The sequence below is a fragment of the Larus michahellis genome, chromosome 1 (assembly GCF_964199755.1).
Source record: "Larus michahellis chromosome 1, bLarMic1.1, whole genome shotgun sequence".
Classification (NCBI taxonomy): Eukaryota; Metazoa; Chordata; class Aves; order Charadriiformes; family Laridae; genus Larus; species Larus michahellis.
Genome location: NC_133896.1, coordinates 204,882,807 through 204,905,906, shown reverse-complemented (window position 1 = coordinate 204,905,906; position 23,100 = coordinate 204,882,807). Strand labels below are relative to the sequence as shown.

The following is a 23,100-nucleotide window of genomic DNA, read 5'->3' as shown; positions in this document are numbered from 1 at the left end:
TGTTATACCAGTATCTGCGAGGTCACCCTCTAATCTGCTGTAACTCTCTACTGTGGCAGAAAACTACAGATCAAAAAGCTGAGTAGTTTTATGTTAGGTTAGGTGGTTCATGGTAAATTTCATTGAGCATCATAAGAAAGTAGAATTCCCTCCTAGCTTGTCCCCTTCAGTGCAAGGGAAGAGAAAGTTGTCCCCTTTTCAACAGCTTCAAGTCAGGCTTTTAGTTCAACTCCCACAGAACCACAGCCTAAATCAAATTATGTGAAGAACACAACGTGGAAAACATTTCTGAGACAGGCATGTTTTTAACAGGGAGTTTAAATGAGACAAATCATACTTGACAGAGAAGTATAGAGGAAAGATACATAAGCTAAAAGCCACAGAAGACAAGAAATTGCACAGAGAATTTTTTCTGCTTTAACATGGTAACAGTAACATTTCCCATGCTTCCTCCTTCTCAACCCAAGGAATTACTGTTTCAGATTTAAAAAAAAAAAACAAACCACCACCTTATCCAAAGGCCATCAAAGTGCCTCCACAGACATTAAATTGCTGAAGTACAGTTCTGCTTTGAAACCAAAGAGACACAGAAAACCCCCAACCTCAGGAACTGCATTTTGGAGGAGAACTGCATTTTAGACAGAGCATATGTAAGAACTGAACACCAATAAGCAGCATTTTCACACTACCATCAAAATCAGAACTGGCAGTCACCTGTGTGGCATGGGAGATGCACTCAATCCCCTCGTGTCTCATTAATGTATGCTGAGCTCTGATCTGCTTCCTCAATACCTTTTTCTTCATTTTATGGACTTTCAAATGATCTTCGCTGGTTTTAAATTCTGTGCCGGTGACCTGGGAAGCAGAAGTAACAACACATAGTAAGGGTCTGCTTGAAAACTTAAATACTTCAGTCTGCTCTAGGGAGATAGTCTCCCTATTCATATGTCATCTCTAGGATAGCAATAGGACTGTCAATAATTCCAGATTTTATGAATTATTTAGGTCTGACAAAAGCAAGTCTGCAAAATATGTTCTTCCTCATTCAATAGCACGGTTTTCTCCATCTCTGAAGTTTTGTTATTAAACTCTCTTTTATTAAGAGGAACCCTCCCAAAAATAAAGCTTTATAAAAACTACCATGATGCTAGGTTTCATTTTCAAGTTTTTCTCTTCCTTACCACTCCTTTATTCACAATATCACTACATCCGTTTGCAGTTTTTAACCTGCCTGCCTTTCCTATTTTCACATTTCGTACAGTTAATTTCCTTCTCTCTACAGTCTCTCCAGAGCAGAGCAAGAGAAAAAAAATGTATGTGGAGCTGCCGTAAGATATGTATGGTCTTAGCTTCTAAATTATTAATGCCTCACTGAATGTTTGAGTTGGGACTGAACTGTTTCCATTTGGCTCCTTTTTCCTAATTGCCACTTTCAAGTGAATATGACATTTGGCAAAAATTGCTTTTTTTGAGAGTAGAAAAATGTGTTCAATACTTCGATGTCCAAGAACTAGCGACCAGGATGCTTCACACTTCATTTAGAACATCTCCCAAGGCCAAACTTCACACAAATCACATTTCTCTCATAAGAAGGAACAGAAAACTGTGTACATATATTAACTATTGAATTTATGGCAACACAGCATTTGCCTACCAGTGAGTTACTTAACGGTCACTGGCTTTGTCCACGTTTTGTCACACCATTTGCCACTTGTCTACGGCTATATTGAGATCATATGGTACCTTCCTACATCCCTCTGAGCCTACTTTCTTTTCCTTTCTCCCTTCCCACTTCCTTCAAATCCAAGGGAAGAGTCCAGACCTTACTTAAGACTGTGACAAAGCCCCCAGACATGGATGTGGCTAGACTTTGCCTTTCTGTTTTTCTCTATATATAGTATAATCCCCTACCCGAATTTGAGATGTACTTCTTTTCTTTCCCAAAAATCCTCCTAACAGTACAGGTAGACAATCCAACTGCTGTTGTCTGTCCTTTTCCATTCTTTTCTTATCATTGAGCTGATAACAATCCTTCCACCTCATCTTCTCTTCACCTCAAAAAATGTTTTTGTTTCTGTTTTTTAAGAAAAGAAAAGGAAAAAAAAACAAGAAAAAAAAACAACTACACCAATCACCACTGTATTTACTTATTCAAATGTGTCAACTGCTTCAACAGTCAGTCATCCACTTGCATACCTTCTGGCTTGCAAGACCGCATAGCTGCTTCCCAATACCTAAACTGCAGACACAATCATGATAATATGACAAAGTACCACAGGAAAATTGTAAAGGTAAAAAACGATTTCATATCAGTATTTCATGCAACTTTGTATTGAATGACTTAACAAATATTTTCTTTTAAACAAATGCAAATAGGCTAGTAAAACTGTTATAAAAATATTAGAGCACTACATAGGAGCTTTAAGTATGAATTCCCTGTGACTGCTGCAGCACTACCATCATCAACACGCACAACCATTAATTGCACTGAAAGACAAAAATCCTTAAAGGGAATCATAATGACAAAGGCACCCACTGGAAATATCAGGTTCTAATCACATAAAAAGGAGGAGAATAAATACTGCCAAAGATGACTCCGTCTTCTGCCACTTCTTACCATTTGTTGGTTCTTCCTCCTACCCTTCCTCTTCCACTCCCAAACCCAATTTTACAGCAGTCTCAAATGAATTTAAACACTTGTCAAAGCAAATAGATTGGAAACAACAATTTGAAGCCAACCTAGCAAGTTACTGGCATGGTAGGCTCCAAAAATTGTATCCTGAAATGGTTTCAGATGCATGCTATCAAGTTTGAGGTGGCACACGCATGGCCCTAACTGTTTGAATCCTGACCTCCTGGCCAAACAGCATTACTCAATTTTGTAATTTTGTGAGGGTTTTTTGGAGGTCGGTTTTTGTTAGTTTTGTTGTTTTGTTGGGGGGTTTTGTTTGTTTGTGGGGGTTTTGGGTTTGTTGTTTTTTTGGTTTGGTTTGGTTTTTTTACACATACCCTGCCCACATAAAGATCACATTTACATCCCACTCTGACAAAAAAAAAAAAAACAAAAACCAAAAACAAAAAACTAACAAATTACTCAGCACCAAGATCCATCCTAGCACCGCTAGACTCTTGCCGGTTCCTACAGTCCCTTATTCAGAGCTAATTCAAGCATAACCACGCTAACATACAACAGAGGTAAAATGCATGAGAAGGAAATCTCACTAGTTACAAAACTCTAACAGTGCACACTTTCAGAAAAAGGAGGAGACTAATTATTTCACATGACTTCAGAAACACAGTGTGTGTAGGCTGAAAAGGTCAATGGGCTACAGAGCCCTTCCTTTCTCCAAAATTATTTTTTTACAACTTTGTCAGCAACTGTCTTCCATTTCCCTTCAAAGCAACAGTGCTCACTAAGTATTTTTGCAGATTTCATACTCTGATTTTCTCCCTTCCCTTCATGAATCTCTTGGTACTTTCTTAAATATCATTTTCCCTTCCTGATGGCAGACCTGCACACAGTGAGCAGTTCATTCTTTGACAAAACCATACTCACTTCTAAAGACAAATAGTTCAAAATATTTTTTTCTTGAGGATTCCTCACTTAATCTCCAACTACAGTTAAACGCACAGAGACAAACAGTCCCCTTAACCTTCATTAGTTAAACAACAATCAAGAAATCTCAAACTTGCTTAGACAAAAAAAAAACCACAGAGACACAAAAAAACCCCGACAAAAGATAAATGGAAGCAAAAGTACCTGGGGGCATGGAGGGGGGTGTGTCTCATGAAGAGGCATGAAAATTTCACATCAAGTACATTTTCCTGAGTGCATCTAATGGGTTACCCTTACCAGGATTCTTCTGATTTGCAGGTTCATTCATCACGCTTTACATGACCAAGCTGTCCAATTAACTGATTTAGCCCAAAACGCTTGACCTGCCCAACTTTATTTGCCATACATAGGTGATCAGAGGCCGACAGCTTTACAGATCGCCCATGTGCAGATTCTTACCTTCTCAGAAGGGGCACAAGCAGTCTCAGACTACTTCACAGGAAAGTATAGGAGAGACACACCTCTGATTTGGTATAGTTACAGAAAGAGAGAAAAAATATGGCATTCATTTACTCTTTGGAACCATGCAAATCTGGTTCCAAAGGAAAAACATGGAGGCTATGTACATCACCCATACCAGTCAGACCACTGTCATGCAGCCTCTGCAGAACACACTCATCCAGAAGAAAAGGATATTGAATTGAAAGGCTTGGGCCTCTCCCATAACATCTACACCTCTTCACACTGGAAGACTCCATCTGACCTCAGGGGAAAGGAGCTCTGAATTTAGTCAGGCCTTTAGTCAGGTCCTTACAAACTTCCATGTTCTCCATCCAAGAAATCATGGCCCAATATTCAGTAAACTAGCACAGAAACTGAAATTGAAAGACTACTTTCTATCCTTTCATAACCTCCGAGCTAAACAACAGATCAAAGGATAGATGAGGTGTGATTCTGCTGCCCAAACAACTGCATTTAAAACTGGCAGAGATGCCCTACCCCACACTGCCTGACCTTTCACCTGCTGCTCAAGAAGCTTAAGATCTTCCCCACATGCTGTGTCATGCTTGCCAACATCACCCAGATGCCGTTGGCCCCTGAAGAGACAGCAGAACCTTCCCTTGGTCTCTGTCTGAACTGGGCCTAAACTCACTGCCTTGTCTGTTGCATCATTACCCAAGGCTCAATTCTGCAGGCATGGAAACCAACAGTCTGCCTTGATTTCCGAGTTAAGGAATCACACACAACTGTACAGAAATGGAAAACTTCATTTGGTAGCATCTCACACCCCCCTTAAAAAAGGCCAAGATGACCATAGAAGAAAAAGCATGCGGCAGCGGATTATTCACTACAATTATCAGCTCCTTTCACCAGTATTTAAAAAAAGGCAGCTCCTGAAAATACCCTGAAACAGTCTCCCTTGCAATGCTAGCTCAGGCTACAGCAGGTCACACAATTGGCCTAAGATTACTCCAAAGGTTAATGTAAAGCTTTAATGTAACGGGGGAGCCTTATTTGCCGCAGAAGCCACCTCTGAAAACGTAAGTGCATCGTTACTGGAGTGGAGCTAAACGGCAGCTGTCAGCAGAGGGAGCACCACGCTCAGTTACGAAGTTGGCAGTTTGTTACTGTTTTGGCTTGGGTTTGTGCTGCAGACACGTAAACATAAACGTATACAGACGCTGCATACACACAGACATCAAAACTCTTGGGAAAACAGGAAATTCAAGAGCCTTAGTGGGGAGATTTATGAGCTCCAGCATTGGCCAAAATACGCCTGAAGGCGCTAGCACATCCCTGCGGCTATCCCCCTTCGTCTGCCGGCGGCAGCCAGCACGTAAACCGCCCACCGACAGCCCTCAAATTCATGGGTGCTGGGTTAAAAACCATGATAACAGGAATAACAGCAGGAATATACGCATGCTCTTCTGCCCCCATTAACACCGGGGTGGGTGTCAAAGCTGTAAGGCAAACGCAAGGGGCTGACTTGGCCTTGTCCCCCGCCTCACATCACCTGGCCCTGACAGGGCCAGGGCCAGGGCCAGGGCCAGGCCGCCGCGGGCTCGGCTCCCCACACACGGCGGCGCGGCGGGAAGGGAAGGGGAGGGGAGGGAAGGGAGGGGAGGGGAGGGGAGGTCGCGGCGGGGGCCGCCCGCGCTGTCGCCGCCCCCGCGGTGCCCTCACCCCCCTCAGCGCCGGGGCGCGCCCTGCAGCCCCGGGCCCGGCGGGAGCGGCACGTTACCTGGCTGGAGGCGGCCATCTTGGGGCAGGCAGGCAGCCCGTCATGGCGGCGCCCCGCCCTCGGCCCGCCCCAGGCGGGTGTGTCCTCGCTGCCGCGCGGACGGCGAGTCGCCTGAGGGTCTTTTCCGAGACAAAAGGTCTGCGTCGTTCTGACAGGATGATGGAAAGAAAACCTCTCCGAGGCGAACTCATGTTTTGCTGAGCGCCGGCGAACGTCCCGGGCCCGCGGTTCCTCAGAGGAGGTGCGTCTGTACCCGGGGCTTTGGGCTCTCAGCGCTGAGGGAGATTTGGCAGTGTAACGAGGTGGGGGAAAGGCGGCCTTCTTCAGCTTCCTGCCTTGGTCAAATGTTTATTGTAACTGTTGTAACTCATTTTTGCTCACCCTAATGCCACCGGGCTTCACTTGCCTGCAGGTCCTCTCCTTCCTGCCTTTTCCTCTCCAAGTAGAGCATGCACTTTGGCATCCTCCATCCCATCAATAAAATCTTCCTCTAAGTCCTCAACAGAAATAAAGCGATATTTAAGCCCCCACCTCAGCCCCTTGTCTAGCTCCGCTCACTGAGGGCAATTTGGGACAGAGCACAGAGAATCCCAAAACAGCGCCATCCACACCGTAGGGTAAAGACAGCTTCCCCCAGGCCCAGGCACTCACCCGAAGGGCCTGTCACCAAGACGGGCCTCCATCACTGATCATATCAGCTTTGCCATGTCCCACAAACCCATGCCAATGCAGTCAAGGCCATGTGAAGACCCAGCCTCTGGTTGTACATACGTATTTCCCCACGCCACTCCAGCTCGCTAGCAACCCCGCTAAGGCTGCTTAGTACACCCATACTATTGAGTGACCGGCCTCGCTCAAAGGAAGTGTCTCCACACCTCTCTGGCTCCCTGCATGAGAAAGTGAGCCCTTAAATCAAAGATAGAGCGTGTAAGTCTTCTCTTCCCTTCATTTTTCTGTGCTATCATAGGCTCACCAAGCTTCGTACTATGTGCCTAGACATAGTCCTTTCCCCGTTCTTTATCCAAAGTTCAGCATTACCTACTTTTTCTGTCTTTACCTGACAAATATTCTACTTCTCACTGTAGCTTATTACCTCAAAACAGTCTTTTCTTTCTCTCTCTATTTAAACACCAAGCTGATTTTTTTTCCTCCCTCAAACTCCTTGGGTATTTAACTATTCTCAAAATCATTTAGGTGTGGGATTCCCACGTGGGTGGTATGTAAGGTGACTGATGATCCTGTAAACCTCTGGTCAGAAGCCAGCTCCTCAGCTTTGTCCCAGAACCACACTCCGGAGCAGTCTGCCCAAGCTGTTATGTAAGACTGTGCTTACACACACAAAAAAAAATCTTTCTCTTTCCCTTGGAGCATATACCATGCCCTGTGCCAGGGGTACAGCTATCCCACGTGCAGGAGGTACAAGCACACTAAGGATGCGAGGCTGATAGGGCACATCCACCAGCCTGTGCCGGTCGTATTTGGTCAGAAAGGTGGTCCTGCTTCTGTCCTTCCACGACAGTCTGTGGCATTACATCACTCTCCGTCTTCGACCCACACAGAGTGTAACAAGGTGTTGTGATAGCACAGATTTTTTACTTAAGTTTTCTCATGCGTGAAGTGTGAATATTAGCTGCCTACCTAGGAAGAGTATAGCAGGGAGCTTGTTAACCTTTGTGAATACCAAGCATTACCATCATCTGGTCTTTTTGTAAGACAGAATGAGTGGGAGGAAACAACAACCAGGCAATGTCAACAGTTGCTGTCTCTGTTAAAATATTCTCTGAGGCCCTCAGCCCTGGAAACCACCAAACCTGAAAGCTACTGAAAGGATGATCCTGATGAAATTGTTTTGTAATTCATTACCAATTTGTTCTGACAAGTGGAAAATACCTGCCCAAAGGTTGTTTCTGTTAAGTGCCCACGTTCCAGTTCAAAGCCCTGATTGTGTGGGCTCTCCATTCCTCTACTTGGCTGTCCATGTGTGGTTTATCCCACTGGGATGCTTTGTTGGTAGGTAAGAAGTAGAACATAGGCTTAGTGGAACGTTACATCTCAGAGCATAAACCAAGAGTTCTGGCAGCTGCCTGACCCTGTGTTTGACAGTCATTGTTTGGGTTTATTCTGGTTTATTATTTTGAAAACTGCTTTCTGGGAGAGAACAGACTCGCTGTGCATTTTTTTCTTGAAATATCTCTGTGTGATTAGCATTGGTCAAGAAGTTGTGATGCATATCGCAGTAACATTTCCTTCATAAATGCATCAAAATTTTACTTCTATAAAAAACATTCTTACACAGGAAAATTCCACCAATTAAAAGGAAAACAGTTAAAGGCTGGTTATGGAGTTTTTAATGCAAGCTTATTTTGGTCAAACCGGAACTGTTATTCCCTTTATAATTTTAGCCCTGAAGTGCTGTGCAGTCCCTTCTCATGCTAGATAACACAGGTACAGACTCCTCCTACAGGTACCACAGTGCTTATTGACCACAAGTAAAAATACATATGGAGATATGGTTAACAACACTGTCACTGACTAACCCACAAAATAGTTCACAGAAGTGGGGATTCAAATACATCTACATTCGATGTTAATATAATCACTTATTTAAAGTACTTTGGGAGAAATCTCAATATTTCTTAAAAAATCAATTTTTTATAATGATAATATTTTGGTCTTAAAATTCAGCAAATATTCTAGTTTGAAATTAAGTTTTTGTAGTTTTCTTAAGCAAAAAAAGTGTTTATATCAGAAAAACTTGGCTCTGGCTCTATTTTTTTTTAATTGATAACCGGGAAACATGTCTTCTAAAGCAGAATGTCATGCTCCCACTTCTTCATGGGTGAGAAATAAAATGCTGCTGACATTTTCCAGAAGCAAATTACAATACTCCCAATGCTGTTAGCTATTTTATCTTTCCCAGGGAAAGTCAAGGCATTTGGCGATTGCTTCTAATTTCCCATCCGCTTCATATGATAGTAGGTAAACAGATACCACCAGTTCTGTTCCCTTCAACAAAATACAGGTTGCTGGTCCATACATGGAAAGACAACCTCACTCCCTTTTATACCGACGCAAGCCAAGCCGTGCTTTAGCCTAATGGGATCACACTGGATTTCCATCACTTTCAAACCCAATTAAAAGAAAACCACAGGAAGATAGTAGGATTTGCTGTATCAAATCTCTTGATTTAAGAAGCTGCAGTTTAAGAATCATGACAAATAGGATATGTTTCAGGATAGCAGTTTGTTACAGACATAAGAAGAAACCTCTTAGCACAAAATCCAGCTCAAAATCATCCATTAGTACTGTAGAGGAGTACCGTAGTGAATGATGAGACACAAGATGAATTGTTTTAGGATAGCATTCATGTAAGAGTTAAGGACTTTGACAAATATCTGTTGACCTAAATTCAAAATGTGCTACTGCTGCTGCTCGCGATAGTAAAATTCTCCATAAAAAACCTCTGCAATGCCAAAGGCTTATATTTTTCAGGAAGATAGCAAGGCCGGCTCTGTGCTGTGTGTCATTTTGATTCTGCATTTGTGCTGCTCGATGATGAATTTCCTATTTCTTTCTAAAAAGGAAAAACAACCAAAAAAACACCTTTAAGAATTTTTCTGCAATTGCATAAGACCAAAAATAGATGTGAGAAATCCAGGCCCTGGTGAAATCAATGGGAGTTGTACCAGTTATTACAATGAAGGAAGGTTTTATCCTTATTTTCAAATAATAGCAAACAAAAATCTTTTATTCTCAAGAGACTTAAAATGTCACATAATATCAATATGCTTTCTGATTTCTAAGCTTTAGGCTACACTCTTTTCATACCTCCAAGCTTTTTTCCACATAAGACTTTGGAGTACCTTTTTTTTCCTTTCCTTTCCTTTAATAAAAGCTGAAATTTTCCTGAAATGTCTGGACTCAGGGTAGTGTAACTTTAAGAAATAAATTAAATAGCATAAATCTTATGATAAAATTGTAAGATTTCACAACACTGGTTTTGTGGCACAAATGCATGATTACTGGCAAGTTCGCTTCCATCGTTACAAGGTCCATCCTCTTGTGAAGCAAGTTTCTTTGGCATGACATCACAACTTTTTCTGAGCAAGCAGATTTCACTTGTGTTGGGACAGCTACAGATCTTGTTATCCAGAGAAATGAACCGGCCAGTGAATGTTTAGGAATGGGCAGAGATTGGCTAAATTGAGCCCTTCTGCTGTGCCATGGGGTTGCATTAATGCAATGTAAGCATGTGCTATCAGAGGATGGAGGAAGACTTTTAACTTCCGTCGTCAAACACAGTGCAAAGGTGTGCCTACATTGCTGGGTCACCATTAATATCTCACTAGAACTGGGAGCACAATTCTGTAGGCTTCAGTAAATAGAAAATCTTTGATCCCTTCCTGGAGAGTTCTCAGAAGATTCCCGTGAACTTTCAGGCACAAGACAGAAATTACTGTCGTTGTGATGTGCATGCCACGCATCTGAAGACCTTTCGTTACCGGTACTGCCAGTCCAAAGCTCCAGTTCTTGCAAAGTTCCTACAACACAGGCACACAGACGTCAACAGAGTTTCCTCTGATTTGATTAAGGAAGAATCTAAGAGATGTAAGTTCCCTAAGCACAATTACTGTAAAGCAAAATATCCATGAAGATCAACTAAAAGCTCCCAATGCAGCTCCTGATATGCTGTCTCCTGCCAGCTGCTTCTGCTCACATAAAACCTCTCACTGAATGGTCCTCAGCCTTTAAAGTCCTACAGGCACCAATACTAAGCAAATCATACATTGCAGGCAATTATTTTGTCCTCATTTTAATGTTCTAAATTTTCTCTGGCCATAAGCAATCTTGGAGACTTAGGGCTTTAAACCTTTCCAAAGCCGTGCCTTCTCTGCTGTAAGAATACTACTGACATTTCCACTCTGTAGGACAGGGAGCCTCGTGCAGTTTGGAGCATTGGGCCGCTGTCAGGTTCTCATCAGGCACTATGCACCTTTATCAACACAGTTTTGTTTGAAAATACTATAAAAATACAATACTACGTGATCGTCCCATGGACCGTCTACCGGAGGCTTGGAGATGATTAAATCCATAAACCACTGCTGGAAACTCTTCTTAAAAAAAATCCTGAAGCTTCTGTTGGTTCTCTGCCAAACAGGAACTGCTGCATTCGCTGCCCAGGTGACTTTTCTCTGCAATTTGGGCAAAGTCTAGGGAAGATCTTCTTGTGCCAGTCTAGTACAATTTCCAGGGTGTCAGAAAAGTAGTATGAAGTACTGAAAGAACCATACAAAATATTGATTTCCCTCCAAATCACTGAACCCATCAACACATGCTTTAGTTTAGCCTTGAAAGCAAGGCTGTTAAAAAGACTCAAACAAAATGCTTCTGTTTTCTCTGGCACAAAGGCAGAAAACTATCATCTCTTCTTCGAAGCCTGCACATACTTTACATTCTCTTCTTGCTCTTTATGCCTGTTTTCCACGATGAGACAGGAAATATTGGGTTTTGTAATTACTGTGTGAATTATATTATTCTCTTCTGGCCCTACAGTCAAAATCTTACACTAACCTGGCAAAACCCAGTTCTGTCACAAGCAATTAGGATTTGGTAGGCATTCAGAAAGCAATGCGACCCTACACAGGGATCCTCCCTGATATCTACACTAGGCAGCCAGTCTGCTTTCCTGCATATCCTTGGAAACCATCATTTCTCACAGTTATCCTTCAGGGCATAAATGTATCGTAAGGACAATCATGGAATATCAGGCAGTGAATTTGTCTCCCTCATCAATCAATACATTTTTAAGAATATAGTGCTTGCAGTCCAGACACAATCTGCAAAGTTTATTTTTACAGGCATAGTATTGTTTACATACAGAGAACTAAATATTACATTTCCATCCTAAGTGAGATCCTCAGTGCCTCCAGCGAGACTGGAGAGAATACTGCAATGTATTCCTTAGACTGGGACTCTTACCCTTTCAGCCCCTTTCAGGCATCATCTCAGGAGTTCTCATTAGCTGTTGCTCATGCAATAGATTCACCTGCTTTGGGAGACGCATATCTGTGCAACCATAACTTAAAATTTTCTGCATGAAAACATGGTCAGTTTCTTGGGCCACGCCACTTCCTGCTCATGTAATCCAGTTTTCGTTAACTTCTCTGGATCTGTACGCATACTCAACACATCTGAAAAACAGAAGTTGTAAGTGTTTCAACTGAATAGGCCCAAAAAAACAGATGCATCCAAACTTCGCTCAATTTTTTTTACGAACAGCACTTCTCCGTGACGCAGTTTGCCAATCTGTATGACATTTGCATAAATATTTACCCAACTCACCAAGGGTTGTGAATCCTCATGAATCATTGTTTGTGTAACACTTTGTAATCCTTGAGTGAAATGTAGCATATGCATTCAGAGTATGGATCTCATTAATGGCAGAGGATAAACGAAAAGAAGAACAGATAAAAAATGATCACATCACTTTTTTTCCCCCTTGTTCAAAATTAGTTTCAAAGAAATTCTCTATTACAAATGCAAATCTTTCTTTTTGACACAGATGTAATATGGTTGGTATTCGTCTTAGCGAAGAAGATTAGGACACGGTCTGATGTTAATCAGCATATTCAAGTTTGTTCACTTTTATTAAGATAAAAAAGCAGGCGTTGTTAGGATACATTATTTGAAATTCATGTCTACACCACTTTATTTTGCTCTTTCTATATAGATGTATCAAGCAGAATTATTTAAATTAAAACATTATAACATTACATACTCTTAATTCATACATAGACAAAGTCTGCTCTGGCAAAATTCCTTGCTTCAAGAGACGGGTAAACTAAATGAGCATACTGGCTGCTTCACTCAGTTGTCATCTCTCGAAAGGCTATATGAGCAAGCCTGACACACTTCATCTCTCATGTTATCATCATCTACATGCTTTTGTTATTGTCTCCCGTGTTAAACTTTACAGCATCTTCAGTCAAAGGAATACGAGTGAAACAAAGTGTGTCACTGTAAATGAAGAAAATAACTAGGAGAGAGGCTTAAGAAATTATTATAAAGGTTGTGTGCAGATTGCTTTAGTTGCTATAATATCAGTGAACAAGAAGCATGTAATACACCATCTCAGGACAATCCTGTATTTGACACTTGTCCTGAGCTCAGCACGAAGAATTGCCAGCTGTTCAATATTTCAAAGTACAGCACGGACACAGATATGAAGCACCATAATGATTATGAAATCGTTGTAATACTTGAAATAGATACTCAGATGGAGCAAGAAAATAGTTTTTAATTTGGGGAACCAGATTTCTTAAGCAAACAAAATTATAGAAGTTAGAGATTGGAAATATATTTTGTCACCCCATCCTTCTCTTCACCATGTCAGGATAGTTCTTTATAACACACTCCTATAGCGTTCTGCAGGTCAATTGTAGGAATGCATTTTTGGGCGGGGGGGGTAAGATATCTGCAGGGATGTCCCCATACATCTGCCAACTACACAGGACACTGTCCTAGAAATGGAATCAGCAGCTACTTGAATGTACATGGAGGCCAAAGAGGGGAATCCCTAACTGCTTCACATAATTCGGGATCATGCTCACCACCTGAGCACTGCTTGGAATGCAGACGAATGAACTACAAACCCCAGATCCCACAGTAAATCCCAACATGGATATACATGATTATATATAGTAAAAATAAATGGCTCGTACATACATTGTGCAGTTTCAAACATAAAACAGAGATGCTAACTCATGCTAGCACATGAGTATCGCTCCAAAAGTGTGATAATTCTTACATATAAGCAAATATACAGATGTTTAGTGCTCTGATTCTGCATTCTCATGGATCCCCAAGAGGGTCTGTTTCCAAATTTTTAATATATTTTTGTTAATTTATTATAAGTAAGCTATAAAGTTCCAGGCAGCTATATATAAGTCTCTGACTGTGCTGATGTAGGACTAAGAACTGTATTGGGAGCACCTGGCCAGCTGCATACATAGTAGAGTCCAGCAGCTGGAAATCGATTTACTATAGACTCATTTCACTACAGAGCTCATGATAGTTAACATACCTGTCCTGCTCCCACTGGCAGCCTCCAAGATTCCTGATTCCTCCCCCGCAACGATCCTTATGGAAATTCTTTTTCAGCAAGTAACTTAAACCCCAAATGCATGTGGGCAGAATGGTGACAAGCTGTGCTTAGACAAATGTTGTCCTCCCATCTGCACTTTTACCTGGGTGTCCTGTTCACCTGAACCATATAACACCTCCCAGAAGACATAGCTGGATGTTTGCTTGATGCCATCCTACACCTAAGGTAATCTGAGCTTGATTCTTCTCTGCACATCTTGACAAAAGCTGTAGTTAGCGTCAGACTCCCTAATTACAGCATTGTTTTGTCATCTGCTTGCTTTGGAAAGGCTCCATTTCACCACAAACTAGTGTTTGGTCATTTCTTACAGAGGTCTAACACCTAGATCCAGTACAGTTTCATATAAACATAAAGGTTTCCAAATGACAAGAGGTGCAATGCCTGTTCCTATGGAGTGAGGGCAGATATTCCTATGGAGTGAGGGCAAATATTCCTTCACGTGTTCCAGTATCCACACTTCACGTGTTTCAATACTGGATGAGTTCCAGACACACTTCATGTGTCTCCAGTAGTAGGAGAAAGGTATAGCCTTTTTAATGCAAAGCTTTTTCCATACAAGCAAAAAAGTTTGATCAGCTCAGTCAAAGTAATAAAGAAACACAGCAGCTGGTCTTGCAGTACTTAATCCCCTATTGTTCCTTTGATATCACAAGTATCATTATGCTTAGCAGAATGCTTCCATTACAGCACTGTTCTTTTAAGTGCACGGCACTGTCACCAGTTGACTGATGTATTATGGTCTCCTAAATCACGCCTGGGTTAATAGACCCAGAAGATCAAATGCTAAGAAACAAAAAATAAAAACTTTTATCTGATCCACAGGTCTCAGAGAAAGTGCTAGCAGCCAAAAGCCAAGGGTGGGGTTTATCACACCCTGATAATGCCCAGCTGGCAAAAGGGTCCCCTGATGCCCAGGGCAGCTGAGGAGGATTGAAAGAAGCCTGAGAAGGTTCTAATTTATGCTGAGAGTAGCCTGTATTCTCCTGAGCAAAACCTAAACAAATTGATAATCTGGACTGTGGATTTTGAAAACTGAGGTAAGAAAGTTCTTTATGTAAATAGGGGAGGGCTTCTTTTTATTCCTTCCTTGTCTTTCCCTACTACAACTTTTATGGCTATTTTGGAGTACTGGGATTGTTAGGTAAAATATATTCTTTGTCTTGTGTGTTTTAAGTAAAAGAATACAAGGATAGCTAAAGTATTTCTGCCACAGTCTTGTATTATCACAAAATTGAAAATATTATTTGTTAAAAAGAAAACAAAATAATACTATGAAAGCATTAACTAAAAAGCAACTCCATGGTGTACTTGATAACGCATGGGTGGTACGTCTGCTGAGAAAAGTGCTGGATGATGTCAAAACACATTAGGTTCTTCACAAGGGCAGAGCATCTGTACTCTTTATCGGTGTTGTCTTTACCAGTAAATTGTGCAACAACAAGAGCTTCCATCCAAAATCATGAGGGACATGAGCTTTTGATTTTTCGCCAATATCTGAGCTAGGTATGTTGCTATCGGGTTTTTTGCTGCTTCTGTCACCTTCTTTCCACCATGAAATTAATCATGCAGGTGACCTTGCTGGTTTTTATTACACGCAGCAGGCTGTAGAAGCTATTGCTGGAAAAGTGTGACATTGCTCAACTAGTGGGGTCCTGTGTCTATTTTTTCTAATCTGTTTTTCTAAATACGGGCTATATTTCTGCTGTAATGCACTGTTTCTTTCATTTGCTGTAAATTAAAAATAATTATGCTGTTAAAACTGAAGTATAGCATAGTAAAATGTTCTCTAACTGCTTATAATCAAAAGATCTTTTTAATCCAGGCCCTTGTTAGCTTTGAAATACTGTGTTGCCTCAACTTTCCATGAGAACAATGATGCTGCACATACGAGGCATGGTAATCCAGGTAACTTCCATCCCAAGATATTGAGTGAATGGGTACATCGAACTGCAATGTGATAACAAGGGGCTTGTAAAAATCCAGTCCAGTCTGAAATGGCACTGCATGAGTAAAGCATAGCCCTGTACTGGATTCCAGAGAACAGACAGGAGGCCATCTGGAAGCTCCAAACCTGTTGGTCTGATCCCCTATATTTGCTGTAACAGTAAGGAACTGGAGTCAATGAGTCTTTCCAGCTTACGTTTTAAATTCCTCTGCATTTGTGGATGAGAGTGTGGTATCTGGGAAGGTAAGGCTACTTCTGTAGCATTGATCTGGCTTTTCATGCTCATCTTGTGTAATTATGAATGAATTGTCTCACAAAGCTCCGTTCCCAAGCTTATTTTGTGAAGCATAACTCTGCTCCTGAAGCCCCTGAAAAGTTCCCCAACACTGGGTTTACTCTACTTGGAGATGTTGTGACTTGTAGTGGCTCCTCTGACCTAGTGACAGAGCAGTCCCTGACACAGGCTGAGGATGAAATTTTTCACTGAGGGCGGTGAGACAGTGGAACAGGTTGTCCAGGGAAGTTGTGGATGCCCCATCCCTGGAAGTGTTGAAGGCCAGGCTGGATGGGGCCTTGAGTAACCTGGTCTAGTGGAAGGAACACCCCCCCATGTCAGGGTGTTGGAACTAGGTGATCTTTAAGGTCCCTTCCAACCTAAACCATTCTATAACTGGGAGCAAGGATCTGTGTGTTGCAAGTCATTGGGATGCAGCGATGAGAAACGCTGCCGTAACGCAGGGGAAAGAACTACTCTTCTAGTTTGCGTTGACGCACGGAATTGGGCTTGAAAGCTTACTTCGGTGTGCGGAAGATGAGGCGAATAAGAGATGAGGTAGTAAAGCTGCAGTCTCATGTGGGGATGCCAATGTGGAGAGGTCCATCCTGCGCCGGGGACCGCGGGCAACCGGCGCGAAGGGAGCCAACGCGCCGGTTGCCCGCGGTCCCCGGCCCCTTCCCCTCCCCGCGGGGCGGGTTCGGTCCCCGCCGCAGCCTCCCCCCGCGTTCGCCGGTAGGCGGCACCGCCACCCGCCTTCTTCCTCCTCCTCCTCACCTTCGCCGGGTGACCCAGATCGCGGCGGCGGCGGCAGCACCGCACCCGCCCGCCGAGGAGAGGACGGCCCGGGACGGCGGGGATGTAGCGGCGCGGAGCGGTGAGTCCGCGGCGGAGGCGGCGGGCTCTACCGGCGGCCCCGCGAGTCGCCTAGCGACGGGAGGCGGCTCCGGGCATCGCATCGCTGTCCCCGTGTCCCCCCCCCGCCCTCCATCCTCCGCCCGGCGGTGGGAGCGAAGTTTTACCCCTTTGAATGCGGGAAGACCTTGCGGCGTAAGAAAACTGCGGGGGCGCTGGGTGGTTTGCGTGTTTGCTTGCTGCGTTGTGTTTTTTTTGATGATTTAAAATTTTTAAAATATTTTTTCCAATTTTGTTCATGTTTCTTCTTTACGCCAACCTCCGTGTTTCGCGAAGGGGGCGGCTGGAGGAGGCCGGCGCCGGGCGGCAGCGGGGCGCAGAGCTCTGCGGCTCCGCAGTGAGCTCCGCGCCCTGCGCAGGGGGCCACCGGCCTGGCTTGCCCCGTCGCCGCGGTGCGCGGCAGCTCTGAAGTCTATGGACTTCAGTTACAATGATATGTGGGCATGATAATGATGATTTTTTAATTATTTTTTTTTTCATGGCACTCTCTTCTTTCCAGCTTCCCCTTCATCCCTTCCCCCCCCCCGCCCCCCCCGGCATGGTCATTGTGTATTGAAGTTACACTTGCTCCTGAGTTAACTCCAGGATTGGTGTCTGTAGTCTTTTATGTTTCTCTTTGTCCTCGCTGTTTCGGCTTTTCTTACTATTTCCATGAAAACAGCTAAAAACAGAGTAGCTAAAGTGTATGTCAGAATGGGAGTGGAAAAGGGGGCTTGGGGGCGGGGGGGGGGGGAGAGAACAACACCTTTGTCCCAATTCAGTCAACTCAACAGTCAGATCACAAGCAGCTGGTTTTTGTGACAAAGGCGTTTGAAACAAAGGAGCCATTTTAGAAACTGAAAGAAATTTATTTTGTGGCTTGCATGCTTTAGTAAATCCAGCGTTTCATTCTTCTCTCTTCTGCCCCTCCCATCCTGATTTATCTTAAAATGAAGTAGAATAGAAGAAATGGCATCTCTTAAATCCTGCATCATCCCTATGCACTACAGCAAGCTTACTGTTTGCCTTCCATTTCAAACATTTTGTTACGCGTTTTTAAAAAACGTTATTTTGTATGGGTAGAGCTCTGAATAGTTGAAGCAGCTGAGTGTGCTTCTGACAAGAACATCTCGTCTCCCTAAAATGAGAACAGCAAAAGACTTGCTATGTGCAGTAATTTGGTAGGTGTTGCATACTTATGTCTATTTAGCATTTTTAGTGAAGCACAAGTACAGAAGAGACTTACTGATTCTAAGGGGAGCCTGCTTTTCTCTGACTTAGTTAAAAAATGTGGACCGTGGCATTTCCAAACCAAACAGGTGGACTTACTTCTATCATATCTTTTGACTTTTTCAATTCTCATAATTTGCATATCATTTTAAGCAGTATTTCAGCTAAAACAAATGCAAAACCACATTGCTGTAGCATTTGACTTGTCACCAAGCCTAATAGATGCTCGAAGACAGGAAGCCTATGATTTTCAGGGGTGAAATCATGTGACAGCATCAGATGCCGTATGTATCACTCTAGACAGAAAACCAGCAGAAAATACTTCCAGGAAAGCCCTAAACAATGGAAAAATCATGTAACCGAATAATAATTCATTAACTTTCCTGCCAGTTCTCTGATATAAGGTAATACATGTTCTGCTAGTGTACAAACCTGCTAGAGCTAAGCATGTAACCAAAGTGGCTATGAATCCTTTTCCTGCTTGGCTCTTGAGACAGGACTTTATTAGCCATGGGACAGCATCACATTAGCTGCACTGACGTTTGTGAACCCAAGAATTTCCTCTGATCACACATCTTTCTGTCACTCTTGTGAGGAATTACAGCCCCTTGAGCTAAGCTATACTTAAAGGGGGTAACTTCAGGGCTATGTTGCATTAAGTGGTTATTTTGTTATCTATCATCTCCCCTGCGCAAACAGAGTCTTGCTGCTGCTTGCAGTGATGGAAGTAGAGAAAATGCTGTTGCACAAATGCTAGTGTGTGTAGGGCTCCAGAATGCTGCTGGTATTTAAAGCATCTTGTATTTTAAAGCTGTCCGGAGAACTTCTGCTTACGGTAAAGGTGTGATCAGCTGTGACCAATGTTAACAAAAATTCTGTTTAGTGTACAGACAGCGCATAAGTGGTATACAGAGCCAGGCAAGCGTTATTTTTCCCAAGGGGTCATTTGAAGTGTTAGCATGAAATTGCAAGAAGCGCAAGCTTGGGCTGCCTGAAGATTGAATCTTGTTGGATTTAATGTCCTCTGGCTCATGAGACTCTATTTTTATTTTTTTTTTAATTTTTGTTATGAACATCTGCTCAGCCTTCTTGATTGGAAGGCTTGTTTTATTTGACATTCCTTTGAAATCTTTTGCTCTGTGATGTAGGCCAAAAAACTGCATGGAATATGGTACCCTTCTTGAATGCAAGCTTTGGGTAGGAGGCAAGAAGAGTAAACTCCGGTGCTTTACAGAGGGTAGAGTTTGCTGGAATACTGGGAAGGAAGTCAGGTGGTGAGATTTTAACTAGGAAAGAAGGATAAAGTAAGGAAAAATAAAATGAAAAATGAGATTGATGCAGAGAATGGTTTGTGGTAGTGCAGGACTGAGGCTATGGTTCAGGCTTAGCATCCTCGGCATCCACATAACATGAGCTCGAGTGCTGAGCTGTGCTGCACCGCAGGATTTGCCAAGCCTGAGCCCGAGGTGGAAACGCTGCTTGTTCCTGCCAGGCAGTGGAAAGAGGAGTCTGGCAGCAGAGGCTGCAGGAGCAGCTTCCTGAGTCACTTCTCAGTGGTACGTGGGACTGTGTGAGCACTCCTCCTTTTCAAGGCAAAGCAAGCATTTCAGTGGAAAACTGTCCTGTCTGACTTTGCCTTGAAACAAATTCTGGGTATGTTTATGCTAGCAGTTTGGCTCACATCCAGCTTGGGTACCTGACACACCCTCTGGAGACCTTCTCTAGTTGCCTCATGCTGGTTCAGGTCTCCGAGCAGTAGACAGGAGACCTGAACTCTCTCAATGAAACTAAACCAGGAGTCCTGCTCTGGGAGCACTCACGGTCAATTACTGAGTCATGTGTGAAAGATACTGGTTTCTTAAGAGTACCTCTCAGCTGTAATTGAGTGAGCAGTTCTCATCCACTTTAGCATAGAACCAATGAAGACCCCCACACCAAGTTTGTTGTCTTCAAAGCCTTCTGGCAGTTCGTTCTGGAGTCCTACATTCCACACCCCTGCAAAACGTGAGCAAATGCTTCACTGCTTTCTGTTACAGCCAAGATGCCCTTCAAGAAGATAGTTTCCAGCGCTTATAGTAGGTGTAGTACCTGAGTGGAACCAAGTGGTTGGGTGCGGTGTTTTTAACATGTCCTAATCTGTCTGCAGGTCCTCAGGCTGAGCACTCTGTTCTGGTTCAGCCAGCTGCTGTCACAGATGTATAGAGGAGCCTGGAGAACAGGAGAAATACAGGGGCTGCAAAAACTGTAATTGAAAACTATCATCAGATTGAGCAGGTGAAATTGCAACTTGTTAGAGCAGATTTAGGAGGCACAGGATACTGTGGTTCTCATGCCTGTGTCTACAGGAAGCTGCACATACCTGTGAGCTTCCCTGTCTCTGGTGGTATTGTACTTACAGTTACTTCACAGGCATTTTTAGTCTTAATATACATGTCTACACTAATGTTTTAGCTGAGACAGTGTGTTTTTGAAGCAAATGTCCCAGCTGTCCCTGCCTTTTTGTTCTTCAGTTCACTTTGTGGACTAGTCTTGGAGCACCTGAGAATATATGGGAGGATCTGTTTTGGGAGCACACCAACTGCAACCTGGCATTCAGTCCCAGGGACCAGACTGGAGCTACTCCAGCATCCATATTGGGTGTTTTGTTTAAGAACAGCCTTCACCCCCATATATGTAGTTTCAATTTCAAATGCTTGGCACCATTTTTTTTCCTCAGCAGAGACACTTCTGTTGATCTTATATGCACTGCTGTAGCTCCTGTGGTGGGTATGTATTTTGCTTCTCCAGGGAAGGATGCCCAGGCAGAGAGGTTAAGGGACGTGACCAAACCCAAGAAAATTAGTTCTGTGAGGTCCTGTCTCTACAGCTCCCTGTATCATGCTGCTAATCCACTCACAGTTAACTGGTGCCTTCTGAAGGTGCATAAGAAAGAAAGGCTGTTTCTGTAAAGAATGCTTATTTAGGACTGTGTACAACTGGCTATCAATTTCACAAACACAACAGTTATTCCTTAGTGGACATACCGTTTACCACACAAGCCCATGTTGTGTGCCTGTGTTTGAGTCTGCCAAAAGTGAAGTGATAAGTTTCATAGGACCCCAAAATTGTGATGCTACTGGGATCAGCATATTGAGTAAGGGCTCCTGCAGCCAGTTCCAGATTGCACTGATAACAAACAGAAGTTTTGCCACTGATTTTTTTTTTATTATTTTTTTTTTTAGTAGTAGTGTTACTCATATGTAAAACCAAAAGTAAATCCCTACCTTTCATTGTCCTCCAGGATGCTTCGGGGTATTGAGACTTGTCAATGGTGTAGCAATGGAGGTTGGACTAGATGAAATTTAAAGGTCCCTTCGAACCCAAACAATTCTATAAACAATTTGTTACTGCACTGATAATACTTGCACAATCGGGTGGACATGCAGGTGATAGGAATTGGCCACCTTAGTACAAAGCAGTCCTGTGATCATGGAAACCGTAGTCCTCTTCCATAGCTCTGGTAGGCAGTTATAAGAGCAAGTCTCTTATTCCCTCTCCCACTCTGCCTTCGCAAAGCTACATGCATATCAACATTGGCTTGGATGTGTGCCATCAAGCAGGTTGTGCCTCTGAAACGCTAAGATCAATGTGGGGTTTCTTAATCTGGGCTTGCTAGGCCTTCACGCTGTCAGTGTTAAAGCAGCCTGAGGAGAACAGATGGATTGAAGGAGGAAAAGAGGAGTTCTTGCTGAACCATTTGAGGAAGGGAGAGGAGTGATGGTGCTCCCAGAGGAAGATATGGAAAACAGGACATATCTTAGGTACAAATTAAGAAAAGGCCGTGCGATCTGCCCCAACTATTTGGTGGGGGACCACAATGATATCTCCAAGGATCTGAGATAGTCATGTTCTTCTTTCAACCTTGTTTGTCCTGACCACCTACAGTACAAGTGGTTTTAGGTCAGGCTTATTGTTTTTATACAACATTTTTTGAGTCTTTAGGCACCTGTATACAAATGAGATACCCAAGAACAGCTGGACAGGGGTTTCCCTTTGGAAGGGAAAAATGTTTCAGCATTAGTGTTTTTATACTATAGGTTGTTTAAGCTGGAGTGGCTTTTCTCCCCACCCCCCCAGTTGATTGCATTGTGGGAATTATTTGAAACTGAGGGATATTTTTCTTCCAGAGGGGAAGCTGAGTGGCACAGCGTGAGCAAGGGGAAGTGCTCTTGCTCTTGTGCATCTTGAACATCCAGTTAACATCATACGCAAACCAAGCAATCTGGGACTAGATCTAAGCACGAAAGATGAGATTGTGGTTACCATCCAGTCCAAAAACCAACCAACAACAACAAAGAAAACCTCACTGAAAACAACCAACCCACTGAATCTGCAGAAAACTCGTGTCTGCATGTTGTGCTATGCCATACAGGTTGCCATCTCAAGGATGAGATAAATTCATATGGCTGAATTATTATGTCTGTGTCTGCTGCAAGCATTGAGGAAACTGGTTTACTTATTTTCTTTTAAAGTTTTTCTAACTATCACCTCACATTTATAAGGTAAAAAGTAGGACTATAAAAAATGTATGCCCCATTATTCTAAGTAGAAAGACATGCTGAGGGAAGAAGGCTTTCAGTATTGCATTGTGTTAAGAATAAGTGTGTTATGGCAGTGCTGCCAATCATCCTGTCCCAGTTTGTATTCTTCCTGGCTCTGTTTTGTTCTTCTTCCCCCTCGGTAATGGTGTTGCAGGAACAGTTTCCAAGGGTCTTCGTGTCCATTTCTCTTCTCTTCCCACACTGTCTTCTCCACC

At 43.0% G+C, this 23,100-nt stretch overlaps 2 protein-coding genes across 11 annotated transcripts in view; one reads left to right on the top strand and one right to left on the bottom strand.

Annotated features, from left to right (window-relative positions):
- Positions 1–5,879, bottom strand: part of ALKBH8 (alkB homolog 8, tRNA methyltransferase) — a 57,833-nt gene extending 51,954 nt beyond the window's left edge. Inside the window, exons 1-2 of one of the 2 annotated variants that reach the window (XM_074570249.1) lie at positions 5,799–5,879; positions 715–855 (exon numbers count right to left, since the gene is read on the bottom strand). In XM_074570249.1, coding sequence (XP_074426350.1) covers positions 715–855; positions 5,799–5,816 — 159 coding nt within the window. In that variant the 5' untranslated portion in view covers positions 5,817–5,879. Of the gene's footprint in view, positions 1–714; positions 856–1,911; positions 2,296–5,798 lie in introns of those variants that run through there. The other variant, XM_074570241.1, reaches the window with a different exon arrangement.
- The window catches only part of ELMOD1 (ELMO domain containing 1), a 56,013-nt gene continuing 38,782 nt past the window's right edge, over positions 5,870–23,100 (top strand). For 2 of the 9 annotated variants that reach the window (XM_074570312.1, XM_074570263.1), the window contains exon 1: positions 16,901–17,058. The gene's annotated coding sequence lies outside the window, so the exon portion shown is untranslated. Of the gene's footprint in view, positions 6,040–14,953; positions 15,000–16,597; positions 16,740–16,900; positions 17,232–23,100 lie in introns of those variants that run through there. The other 7 variants (XM_074570341.1, XM_074570292.1, XM_074570283.1 and 4 more) reach the window with 7 other exon arrangements.